General features: G+C 44.8%; 1 protein-coding gene across 9 annotated transcripts in view; it reads right to left on the bottom strand.

The window, feature by feature from the left end:
• NHSL2 (NHS like 2) overlaps positions 1-13,150 on the bottom strand; it is a 231,984-nt gene that overhangs the window by 38,710 nt on the left and 180,124 nt on the right. The window contains exon 1 of one of the 9 annotated variants that reach the window (XM_077989420.1): positions 4,248-4,339. The exons of 7 other annotated variants lie outside the window; for them this stretch is intronic. In XM_077989420.1, the coding sequence (XP_077845546.1) occupies positions 4,248-4,275 (28 nt within the window). In that variant the 5' untranslated portion in view covers positions 4,276-4,339. Of the gene's footprint in view, positions 1-2,034; positions 2,213-4,247; positions 4,340-13,150 lie in introns of those variants that run through there. One more of the 9 variants, XM_077989422.1, reaches the window with a different exon arrangement.

The raw sequence follows: 13,150 nt of genomic DNA, 5'->3' as shown, positions 1-13,150 counted from the left end.
AATAAAAGAGGTTGGGGGAAAGACTGAGGATTTTGAATTACAGGCATCAAGGACTCAAATTCCTTTTAGGTCCTGACTCCCTGTCCTTGGGACTCCTATAACTGGCCTTGGGCTGCAGGGGGGACTTGCCCAGAGGCCTGCTGGGTGGGAGGGAGCCAGTAGCATTTTCTGAGTGACTGGAACACCAGACCTTGAGCTGCTTGATCCCTTCAGGACCAAGGCACTCAGTCCCCCAGCTACCAGAGGTGTTGGTTGATGGCTCACAGTTGAGTCTCTTCTCCAAGGTAACAACCCCTTTCTTAGGGGGCAGCCTGCATCCAAGGTCTGGTCAATAGATGGGGTGGGGTGGGAGGTGGGGGAAGAAAGGCGCAGCAGCCTGGCCTCAGTTGGGGCCATCTGAAGAGCATCTCAGCTCCAGAGCTTCCCATGTTATCAACTGAGGTCTCCAGTGTGACTACATTGCATGTGAACTCCTGTCTCTGACCAATCCTGCTCCCTCACAGGTGGTGTTCTAGAAGGCAGTTCCCAACAAACCTCTTGCAGGCAAATCAATATCTCCAAATCTGTTTCTTGGAGATGACAGCCTATGACAATCCCCTGCCTTGGCCTCTTTTCTCTCCCTTCCTTTTCTCCCTTCTTGAGCACAATCATTCCAAATGCCCCTGTGATCATCTCAGAGGATGATCCTCAACTCTTTCCTGTTGCCACGGCCACTCTCTCAGTCTGCCCGCTTGCATTTCTCAGAGCCTGGTGGACATCTTCACCTGGATACCCACTTTTTTAAGTCTCAAATTTAATATACTTAAAATAGAACCCTCTCTTGCTACCCTAATCCACTCTTCCTCCTGACTTCTGTATTTCTGTTAATGAATCCCAGGCTGGAGACCTCAGCATCACCTCGGGCAACCTCCTGCTCAGAAACCTTCGCATCTCCTCAATGTGAGCAGAACACATGCCCATGCTCCTTCTCTTCATACTCAAGGCCTTCCTTGTTGACTCCAATGAGGCTGATTTCCTGACAACCCTCTAATCCAGGATTTCTTAACAGTTTAATGGCTTGGACTCCATCAGGAGCCTAATGAAACTTATGGGCCTCTACTTGGAATGTTTTTACAAGCACAAAATAAAATACATAGGATTACAAAGAAAGCCAATTGCATTTAAAGTTATCTATAAATGTCTTAAAATTTGCAACATAGTTATATGCATTTCATTATTAACACATTAAGCAACATGAGCTAGTGGCGGGTCCAGTGACTGCCATGATTTTGAAGTAGTCGTGAGTGGGACAGTAATTTAAGGCACCTGCAGCAGCAGTAATGAGATATAAAAACATCTGTGGTTCCTATTAGAGACAAAGTCACAGGCTAATGCCACTGTGATGTGTGGCCTGTGTTTGTAATGGAAGGAAAGCTAACTTTCAATTACAGGTTAATGAAGATAAAGTTATAATCTTTTCCTCATTCAAGTACATGAACTCCTGGTCAAGCACTTCTGTGCTATGGGGAATCCATACTCTAGCTCAAATTGGATAGTCACACTTCCCTGAACAAATGTCATGCATCCTACATCCATCTTGGCTGATGCTGGAAACTGGTACTCGGGCACTGGGTCAAGTTGACCTCACTCTCCACATGGACCTTCTGCCACAGGCTGGCCAGGGCTTGGGACTAAAAGCTGTGCAGAGCACTGCCTGCCCATGGGCAACCCTGGGAGGGTATCTTCTCTGGCTTTTCTCCTCTCAGCTCCCAGGCGCTGTCTGAATGAATTTACATGTTTCCAATAGCCCAACCAAGATTACCCAGGCACTTGGCTGGCTCATGGGGTAGTGCACAGCCATCAAGCCAGCTGTAGAGCATCTAGTTGAGGATGCCTTCTCCAAGGTGCCATTTGGAGCTGTGAAGAGGCCACTACTCTGCTTGGGCCCTTCTCCTGAACCACAGACCTGGGACTCATCCAGCTCTATCCTTGCTACCAGATTCGAAATGTTCTGCAATGCATGGGACTGTCCTGTACAATGAAGAATTGTCTTACCCACAAGAGCCACGATGCCCTCAGTGAGAAACACTGCTTAGGAAGTTTATAGCTGTTTGCTTAGTGCTTCAGTAGTCCTTGGCCTGGGGTGCCAGCAACGGAGGCAGAGCGAATCTGTGGGCATTTCTCTGGACTCTTCCCAGTCCCCTCTGGCCTGAAATCCCAGTGACCTTTACTTCTAGGATTGGGATTGAGGGAGTGATGTATAATATGGTGAGAACCTTTCCCCCACTCCCTCCACTGTGGCCACTGCAACTATCAGTTCCAAATCCAAGCTTTCCCAGGCGTGGGATTTTGCTAGGTCAAGAGGAGCTACCTGGGCTTGACAGCTGCCACTAGGGAGGGAAAAGTTGGCAAGAAGCTGTTTTTAGTTTCCTCCAGATGTCTGCTGGCCTCGGACCCTTTGGCTCTGTCCCCCAGGAAGGAATGTCTGTCCTAGGCAGCCTCTGTTTTGCTACTGGAGCTAGGGAGTGGGTACTCCCATCTGGGGCAAGAGAATGTGCCAACTCCTACTGTGCTTTTGCGGGTGAATCATTTCCAGGTAGGAGCTGTCACGAGTCACCCTGGTGTTCACCTCCATTGCTTTCCATGAACCAGTCTAGTTTCCTAAAAATACCTGTCCCTATTTCCCAGGCCAAAATGCTCCAGGAAATTCCTGCAGCCCATGATTGTCAGAGAAGTGGCTTCTTCTGTTAGTTTGACCTGTATTCTGATGAAAGGGATTAGTCACTAATATTGCAAAAAACAATATGTGACTTTTAAATTGTATCTGTTAAGAATAATGAATACTTATAGAGGGCTACTTATTATACTTTATACTTTATAAAGCACTTTATATATTAGGTTGAACCATACCAAATTGCTGGCATTTAAATGCTTTGGACAGTTTCATAGGTTTCAACCTAATACATTTTCTCATTTATTCCTCACCATAATGCTGGGTAGGTATTTTTAGCCCCATTTTACAGAGTGGAGTACTAAATCTTAGAGCGGTGAAATTACTTTTGACTAAGATTATATATATATAGGAATTAGCAGAGTTGAGACTTGAGCTAAGTCTGTCTGATGCCACCTCTCATGCTCCTGGTTCTCGAGGTAGGATGATTCAGCCTGGAAGACCACCGCAAGGCTTCGAGACTCCTAGATTATCCTCAGGAATCCCCTGGCTGGTTTCACTTGTCACCTTTTCTTAGTGGGAGAGATCAACAGGTGCACAGATGCCTGCAAGTAGAAGGCTCTAAAGTGATGAGGTGACAAGTTCTAGTTTTAAGGCTTTGGGAGCCCTGAGGAGGTACAACAAAGACAATACCCGAAGCCTGTTAATTTATCCATGCATTTATCCACCCAAGAGAATGCTTCTGGGTAGCTCCCACGTATGTGCCAGGCTCTGCACTAGGTGCTAAGTTAGTGCAGAGCCTAGGCTGCCAACATTCAGGGAAGAGGCTTAATCAGCAGGGCTTCTACCCTTTGGCCAACCTAAGAAGGGGGCTGAAGCAGTGGAGGCTGGGGTGAGATCACCATGTACACGGGACTTAGATTTCCTGTGACACTGCCCTGTCTTCCTAGTCCAGGCATGATTTGGGAGGTCACAGCTTGTGTGACCAAGCAGAAAGAAGCTGGGCTGTTGCCTGGTGCTTCAGGAGTCTGATACCACCGAGAGTTTCAAGGCTGCAGGGCTGGAGGAGGCAGCAGTAGGAAGGGAAAAGGAATGCTGCTGTTCCACTCCTCGGCATGGTAATGGGGAAGCTGGCGGGTGGGGCCGATTAAAAAGAGCTCCCTCCCAGGCAGCCACCGGAGGAAATTCCTTTCTCCTACAGCCTAGCTGCTCTGAACCCTTGGCTCCACCATGGGGTTGGGTCTTGTAGCTGGACAGCTTGGGGAGAAAAGGCTGGGCAAGGGCTGGTTTAGAACTTAGACAGTGGGCATGAGACCGCCACCTTTGTCCAGGGACAGTATATTGTCCTGTGGGAGATAATCACATTTCTCAGCTTCTTGTCAACCCAGGGGCCAAGCCCCCAAGCCTGCTGTGGAGTCCAAATGCTTCCCAAACCTGGCCTGACTCAGGCCAGGGCAAAGCTGGCTGCTCCACCTGTCCCCAGTGCTCTCCAGCCACCTGCCTCCTCCCACTCTGCCGACACCCATCCAGGCACCAAACCCCGGGCTCAAACCCTGATGCGAGTCTCCTCGCAGGATGCAATTGAGCCCATGCTTACCATTCCAGGCTTTAAGCTGTGCCGCCATGGCTGTCACCACTGCTGCCCAGGAGCACCGTGGCTCTGGGGCCACACAGTTAAGAACTCACAGTTGAGTAAGCCACAATGTGGGTTCTTCATACCACACACTCCCCAGCCATAGTGGTAGGGATTTCCTCAGAGCCCCATTGCCACACACTCTGCTTTTGAAAAAAAAGGAAACAGGCATTGGGTTTTGAGTGTGATGAGAAGCTGTGAACAGAGGCGCCTCTGAAAGCAAAGAAAGGGGAACCTGTGACAGACCTCAGATAATCACCTCCTGAGCACCCAGGCTCTTTCTATATCTCTGTGGCCATGCTACAGCTCATGGAAAGACCAGGGCCATTTGTACAGCAATGTGCCACATAACAGCATGTAAGTTAATGCAGCAGTCCCCATCCTTTTTGGCACTAGGGACTGGTTTTGTGGAAGACATTTTTTCCACGGACTTGGGTGGGGGCATGGATTCAGGACGAAACTGCTCCACCTCAGATCATCAGGCATTAGTTAGATTTTTATAAGGAGCACACAACTGAGATCCCTCGCATGCGCAGCTCACAGTAGGGTTCGTGCTCCTATGAGAATCTAATGCCACTGCTGATCTGACAGGAGGCGGAGCTCAGGTGATAATGCTCACTAGCCTGCCGCTCACCTCCTGCTGTGTGACCCAGTTCTTAACAGGTCATGGACTGGTATGGGTCCGTGGCCCAGGGGTTGAGGATCCCTGGGTTAATGGACTGCATATATGACAACCGCATATATGACAGTGGCCCCATTAGATGATACCATAGTTTTGCTCTATCTTTTCTAGGTTTAGGTATGTTTAGATACACAAATAAGTACCATTGTGTTACAACTGCCTGTAGTGTTCAGCACAGTCACATGCCATATGGGTTTGTAGCCTTGGAGCCATAGGCTGTACCATATAGCCTAGGTGTGTAGCAGGCTACACTATCTAGGTTTGTGTAAGTACACTCTATGATGTTTGCACAATGAGGAAATCACCTAATGACATATTTCTCTCACAGTGTATCCCCATTGTGAAGTGAGGCCTGACTGTACTTGGCTTGGCTGTTCTGGTCTGCACTCAACCAGCATACCTTGAGTTTATTGGAGTCCACAAACCAAGACCCTGAGAAGCTTCATGAGCTGCCTCGAGTGGCGAAGTTGAGGATTTTGTCCTCAATGTCTGACCTTCTAGTCCATCCCTACCAACCACAGAGACACACAGCTCAGGTGACGTTTTGAACCTCTCTGCCTGCTCAACCTCCACTGTTCAATACAGTAGCCAGAAGCTACATGTGGCTCTTAAGCTCTTGCAATTGTCAGTCTGAACTGAAATGTGCTGGATGTGTAAAATATACACCGGATTTCAAAGATTGAATATGAAACAAAGAACGTAAAGTATCCCATTAATAACTTTTAATATTGATTACATTGTAAGACACTATTTTTGATATATTGGAGTAAATAAAATATATTATTAAAATTAATTTCGCCTTTTTCTTTTACTTTTTAAATGTGGCTACTAGAAATGGGGATGCTGGTGGCTGGGCGCAGTGGCTTACGCCTGTAATCCCAGAACTTTGGGAGGCCCAGGCAGGCGGATCATGTGGTCAGGAGTTCGAGACCAGACTGACCAATATGGTGAAACCCCATCTCTACTAAAAACACACACACACACACACACACACAAAATTAGCTGGGTGTGGTGGCAGGGGCCTGTAATCCTGGCTACTCAGGAGGCTGAGGCAGGAGTACTGCTTGAACCCGGGAGGCAGAGGTTGCAGAGAGCCGAGAATGCACCACTGCACTTCAGCCTAGGTGACAGAGCAAGACTGTGTCCAAAAAAAAAAAAAAAAAAAAAAAAAAGGTCGGGGGGGATACTGGTGCCAGAATTGGCAAATAGATGAATGAAATAAAATAGTCCAAAACAAACTTATGTATATATGAGCATTTAGGGTATAATAAAGGTGGCATTTCAAATCAGCTGGGGAGGGGAATGTAGCTACTACGACGAAATTCAAAATTCTGTAAGTGGATGGCATTTGTGGCCCACATTATATTTCTATAGGATAGTGTGGGGCTAGACTTTCTATTTTACCTAAATGTCCATTAACAAGGGATGGGTTCCACACATCATAGTGCATCCACACAAGGGGATGATATGCAGCCATTAAGAAGAATGAAGGAGATCTCTTTGAGTAGAAATGAGAAAACTGCAGAGTTATTGGTAAGTTGAAAAAAATGGGCAAGGAATGGGCCAGTATGTATTGTATGATCTCATTTGTGTATCAAAAGCACACAGATGCTTATATATACACGGAACAAGTTTGCAAGGACACACAAATAACTGTAACCCTTGATGATTTTGACATGTATGTTTCACTTGAAACTGTTCAGTACTATTTGAAATTTTAACAGCAAGTGTGTCATTTCATAATAACAAACCATTAAATATATTTATTTTCATATATTAAAAAATAACATATCATAACGGTTTACATAAAACTATTAAAATAAAAATAAATAAAATAAAAATTTAAAAATCAAAGTTTCTATTATTCAATTCATAGCTTTACTACTATTCCTCTACTTGTAAACACCCCTCTCAACTTCCTCTTTCTTATTCCTCCCTTTCTGTCCTATTCTTTCCAAACTTTCTCTTTCCCCTCTCCTTCAAAACCCACAAGGGTCTATGAATGAGGAGCCATTCCACTTCTGTTGGCTCCCCTTGCTCAGCTGCTACCTCTGTCTTTCTGCCAAGGAAGAGCCTGAGGAAGGGCACCATGTTGGGTACTGCTCGATTCCAGACACAATAATCAAAGATGGCCGCATCAGCTCTATCAACTGTGGAGAAAGAGATCTACCTTGTGGAAATACATCTTACCATTTCTTCCTAGCAATTTTGCCACATTCATGTTAAGAGAGGGCTACACAGAAGAGAGGACAATAACTCAGTAAACTGTGTCTGTGTGTTTTTTTCTTTCCTGGTTCAAGGGTGGGTGGAGGCAGGGTAAATGCAGGAGGCATTGAAGAGAAGGTTTGGTCCACATTTGGGAAACCAATTTAATTGCCACCTGCAGTTAAAAATCACTAAGAGGGTTTAAGTGTTTTGAAAAGAGAACTATAGCGGTTGGAGAAAGGAAAAAAGCTCTCCAGCTTCTGGGAAACAGGTATAACAAGAGATGTGTTTGCTCCAGGGCAGATGGGAACCTCAGTCCTTAGAGTTTAATTGAGAGAGGAAGAAAGACAAGAGGTCTCAGCAGACTGTCAAGCAGATAATAGCTTCTGAAGGGTGGGACTGCAAGAACTGAGAAATGAAAGACCTGTTGATGTGTGTAGGGGACAAGTGGTGTGGGAAAATACCAAATTTTCTTTAACACTCCTTCTCAATGCAAATGGAATAAATTCTTTCAAATAAAGAAGGGTTTTGAATGTCTATTGGAAGTTTTTTGTTTATCACAGAGAGACTTTCCCCTCCCCGCTCTCCCGCAAAAAGTTAAGGACCCAGCAGTGCAATAAGTAGCAACAACACCAGACGGGAAGTCAGGAGACAGCTGTGGTCTTGAATTTGCAGAATATGACAACAAATGGTATGTGTGAAATTCCCCTGGAAGCTGTAAAGCATAGTTAACTGCTAAGTGTGGTTAACCGTTATGAAACTTAAGTTTGTCTGTGGCCCTTCCCATCTCCTCCCCTTTTGGGCCCTCTTCTCTTCCAACCTGTTGGAACAAAAACTACTGGGCCTAAGGTTTGAAAGGAATCCAATTCAAAGAACATATATATTGGTTCCAGAGAAGATCGCCTAGACTGAAGAACGTTTTCAGCATCCTAAGTTAATGGTAACTCAGCTATTTTTAAAGTAATATCCCATTCAGAAATTGGAGGGCTAGGAAGAGATTTGTTAAATGATACAAAATTACAGCTGGGGAGGAGGAAAAAGTTCTAGTGTTCTATGCCATTGTAGGATGATTATAGTTAAAAATCATGTATCATTGCTAGGCATGGTGGCATGTGCCTGTAGTCCCAGCTACTTGGGAGGCTGAGGCAGGATGATTGCGTGAGCCCAGGAGTTTGAGTCCAGCTTGGGCAACACAGCAAGACCCAGTCTCTAAAAGAAAAAAAAAAAATTTTGAAACCCAAATGATAATAGATAGTTTCAAACAGCTAGAAGAAGGATACTGAATGTTCCCAACAGAAAGAAATGATAAATGTTTGAGATAATGAGTATGCTAATTACCCTGATCTGACCACTATACATGATTCGTATAAAAACATTACTATGTACCCCATGAATGTGTACAAAGAATTACATTTGTCATTTTTAAAACAACTTAAAAATTGGAAGCAATTTACCTTTAAGAGGAATTCTGCACTCAACATAAAGCTAGAATGCCATATATTATCCTACACGAAAAGAAATTTTTAAGTACTAAATGCTTTTTTCAGATTAAGTCTAGCAAGCTGATTTTTGGACTGAAGGACTGACATCATACTGCTCTACAGAGGCGAGATAAGGAGAAATGGACCCTCCATACATTGTACCTCAGCAGCCTTGGGATTGGTTTTGTGGGCTCCAGTGGCCCAAGTCCTGGGGACACAGTTAGCTAAAGTATCTCCTTGCCTCTTCCTCACTCCCAAAAGTTAGTCTGTCACCAAGTTCTGTTGATTCTACTTCCCAAATCTATCCAGGATTTGGCCATTTCTTATCATCAGCACTGCCACCACCCTAGACCAAGTCACTATTTTCTTTTTTCGAATCAAAGTTTTTATTTTTGTAAAATAATTCTATTCTTTATCAGCAAACATATAAAGTTGTAATATGTGGGGTTTTTTTATTATTATACTTTAAGTTCTAGGGTACATGTGCATAACGTGCAGGTTTGTTACATACGTATACTTGTGCCATGTTGGTGTGCTGCACCCATCAACTCGTCAGCACCCATCAACTCGTCCTTTACATCAGGTATAACTCCCAATGCAATCCCTCCCCCCTCCCCCCTCCCCCCTCCCCGTGATAGGCCCCGGTGTGTGGTGTTCCCCTTCCCGAGTCCAAGTGATCTCATTGTTCAGTTCCCACCTATAAGTGAGAACATGTGGTGTTTGGTTTTCTGTTCTTGTGATAGTTTGCTGAGAATGATGGTTTCCAGCTGCATCCATGTCCCTACAAAGGACACAAACTCATCCTTTTTTATGGCTGCATAGCCAAGCCACTATTGTAGGCAGAAGTCTCCTAAGTGGCCTCCCAGCCCCCTCTCCTGCCTTCTGGCTCTAAGCAGGAGCCACAGTCAGCTTTTTAAAAGAGTAGCCCTACTGTATCTCCCTTCTGCTTGGACCTTGGATGAGGAGACCTTTGGCTAATATCTGTCTACCCCTCTGGGCTGAAAGCTCAGGGTGCCAGCAGGAACCCTGTCTGTTTTGATCACCACTGTAAGCTCAGACCTGGCCTCATGCCTGGCATGTAGTAGATACCTATTTGTTGAATGAAGGAATGGATTTTAGCAGTGCACATTCGTACAGTGCTTTAAAGGTAACAAAAACTTCATTTGATGCTCAGAATAACCCTGTCATAACCCTGTGTTATTGCTCTCATTTTGCAGATGAGAAAATTGAGGCTCAGAGCATTGTCTAGGTTAGCAGAGTTAATTCAGGTCTATGGGGGTCAAAAGCCCATGCCTTTCTGGCTAAACCCCTCAGGGAGCTACGGGAGTGTGGAGGGGGCATGGAGTTCAGAGGCACTTTGATATTTCTTGACTGTATTAAGGGGCCACTTTACTCAGACCTTCAGGGCCCTAGAGGCAAGTCCTGTGGGGATTCCCTGCCAACCAGCAAGGGAGGACAATGGATTCTAAATCAGGCTTTCCTGGATGACTACTCTAACTACAGTGACCTTATTTTCTGAATCTCAAATCAGAATTCTTGGTCTGACACGCAGAATAAAATACTTGAAACTGGGACTTTTCTGGAAAATCCAGGGCACAGAGTTGCTGTACCTATACCACATGGCAGCTACATAATAGGCCCTTCTTGGCAAATTCTGACCCAGACACCTTGGTCTACCACATCTCAAGAAGATTTCTTTTAAAAAACAAAAGCTGTTTTCTGGGCCTCACCCCAAATTCTTTCCATCTACTTTTCTTGTTTGTTCGTTAAATTACTTCCCTTACTTGCTCTTATCTTTCCTGTTTACAGCTTTCTTCTTGGTCTGCCCGAAAGAGCTTCTAGGTCCTGCTTGCTGATGGATGCTATAAGTGATTGAGAGAAATCATAAGCAAAACTGCTTGGGGACCATGGCAACAGGGGCCATGGCAACAGGGGCCAAGCACTGAGAGACAGCCCTTCCTGGTTTCTGTTTTAGACCAAGTGGTGCTGATAAGGCCTGATGGTCCCATTGTGTCTGCTAATCAGGCAACACTGTTAGCGGAAGGCATTATGGCAAAAATTCTGGTTCCAGAAAGAGCTTTGCAATGCTGTTGCTTTACTGCACCCTGCATTGCAATGGCGGGCTCATGGTAAAGAGCATTGCCAAATCCAGGGCTGAATCTAAAATTTGCCCCAATTACTCCTCACATGTGGTTCAAGTATACTTAGAGCTCCATGATGGACAGGCAGGCAGGTCCCAGTGTTAGGGTGACAATTGCAAAAGTTTAGTTGTCATTCTCTTGGGCCTGGAAGTCGAGAATCATAAGGTTACTCAAGCAATACATCCTAAGGATTTATACTGACGTCTGGGAGAGAAGGGACTTTTAGTGAATTGGGGTGCAAAGTCTCTTCCCATGGAGGTTATCTATCTCTCTGATGTACTAGGTGCCCTTGAACAAAAGGGTGGGCTCTGGAGGGGCTGTGAATCTGCCCTGCCTTTTTCTTGTCTTTGTTTTTTTTAGATGACGAACTCTTTCAAGCATATGGGAAAATATTAGGAACAAATTCATTTCCCTTTATTTGCCCCATAACATTTTTCCTAAAGAAATAAAATATTACAGCTTGAGTTGAAGCCCATGCATGTTTTGAAATGTGCTATGTATGTGCTCATAAAAAATAAACTACACAGTATGGGTTCTATGTTCTTAAACTGTATAAATTGCATCAAATTGTACATATCATTCTTTGCCATCATGAACATTCACGGCATATATGCCCTTGTTCACCTGTCTCAGAGTTTCTCTAGGGTAAAGACCTAGGAGTGCAATAACCGAGGTAAAGGGTGGTGTATAACTATTTATACACTGTTAGATGCAGTAACTGCACTTTCATAAAGCTATACTGGGGTCGGGCACGGTGGCTCACACTGGCAATCCCAGAATTTTGGGAGGCCAAGGCAGGCAGATCACCTGAGGTCAGGAGTTCGAGACCAGCCTGGCCAACATGGTGAAACCCCGTCTCTGCTAAAAATACAAAAATTAGCCAGGCGTGGTAGAGCACGCCTGTAATCCCAGCTACTCGGGTGGCTGAGGCAGGAGGATCACTTGAACCCAGGAGGTAGAGGCTACCGTGAGCCGAGATCATGCCACTGCACTCCAGCCTGGGCAACAGAGTAAGACTAGGTCTCAAAAAATTAAATAGATAAATAAATAAATAAAGCTATGCTAGGGGAATATTCACACACACGCACACATATAAGTCCAAGGATGTTCATTGCTCCATTGCTAGTAATAAGGTAAAAATGGAAACATCCTCAACATCTATCAACGGAAGGTGAGGCAGACAACCTGTGGGCCACCCACCCTATAGAATACCCTGGACTTTGGAAGGAAGCAGGCCCTTTCTCACCCATCTCCTTGACTCCTGGATTGAAGAAATAATGTTGCTCACAGCACAAGGCCAGGTATTCAGGAAATGAATGGTAACTGCTGGTGTATTGGATGGAGATACCCTGCCACGTGGGGGCCTGGCCAAGGTTCTACATCTGCAGAGAAACCACCTTTCCTGGCAACAAATTCCAATATATCTGGGGAAATAGTCCAGAGAATAGATTAGAACTCAGGTTGTAGAACCATCAAAAGGAGACAGACTTTATAAATATTTGAAAGCAATATTAGCAAATTGATGAGATGGCTTGCCTTGTCTCAAAGCTAATTGAACAAGAGAAATAAAAGTCTTTTTCTTTTAGTTGTGAACATCGAGAAGTAGACGTATTTGTGGTACCTGGCTGTGTGTTGACTTGAGAAGTCCAAACTTATCTCTAGAAACACAAGCACACTTGCATTTACTAGGAGCTTAGCAGACACAAGTCAGGAAGTTTAACTTGAAAAATGACGTGAATAATCTCAACAGATAATACTTCTTGAATGTCTTTATGCATTAGGCACTGAGGTGGGTGCTTTGCATTCTTTGTCTGGACTAGTTTTCATAACAACACTGCAAGGGAGATACTATACACCTCATTTTATTGGTAAAGAAATGGAGAGGTCAAGAAACTTGCCCAAGGTCACCATGGTTAGTGATAACCAGGATTTGAACTCAGATCTGTTTGGTTACAAAGCTTGTGTTCTTCTCAATACTGCACTTTGGAGATAGAAGTACTAACCCAGTTAATGAATTTGCTGAATTTGGCCTTAAGCCTAATATATCAAAGAGGAATCCGACAATGTTCTCCATGCCTCCCTCACTCACAGCCTCCTTCTGAACAGAATTGACATATGGATTCCTCAATCTTGGATCACTATTTACTCATTCAGTAAATATTTTGTTGAGTGGCTACTCTGTGCCAGGCACTCTTCTTTAGGTCACAAATGGACACACCAGATAGCCTGGGCCTGAGTCAAGGGTAGCCATCTTTCAGTTGGGTCTGAGGGTGCCCAGAGGTCTATGAAGTGCTCTGCACTGAGGACTCAGGCTGATAAGAATGTTCCAGAGGGTGGAGTGACCAACTGACCCAATAA

Source organism: Macaca mulatta, chromosome X (assembly GCF_049350105.2).
Source record: "Macaca mulatta isolate MMU2019108-1 chromosome X, T2T-MMU8v2.0, whole genome shotgun sequence".
NCBI classification, from domain to species: Eukaryota; Metazoa; Chordata; class Mammalia; order Primates; family Cercopithecidae; genus Macaca; species Macaca mulatta.
This window is presented reverse-complemented; position numbering and strand designations above follow the sequence as displayed.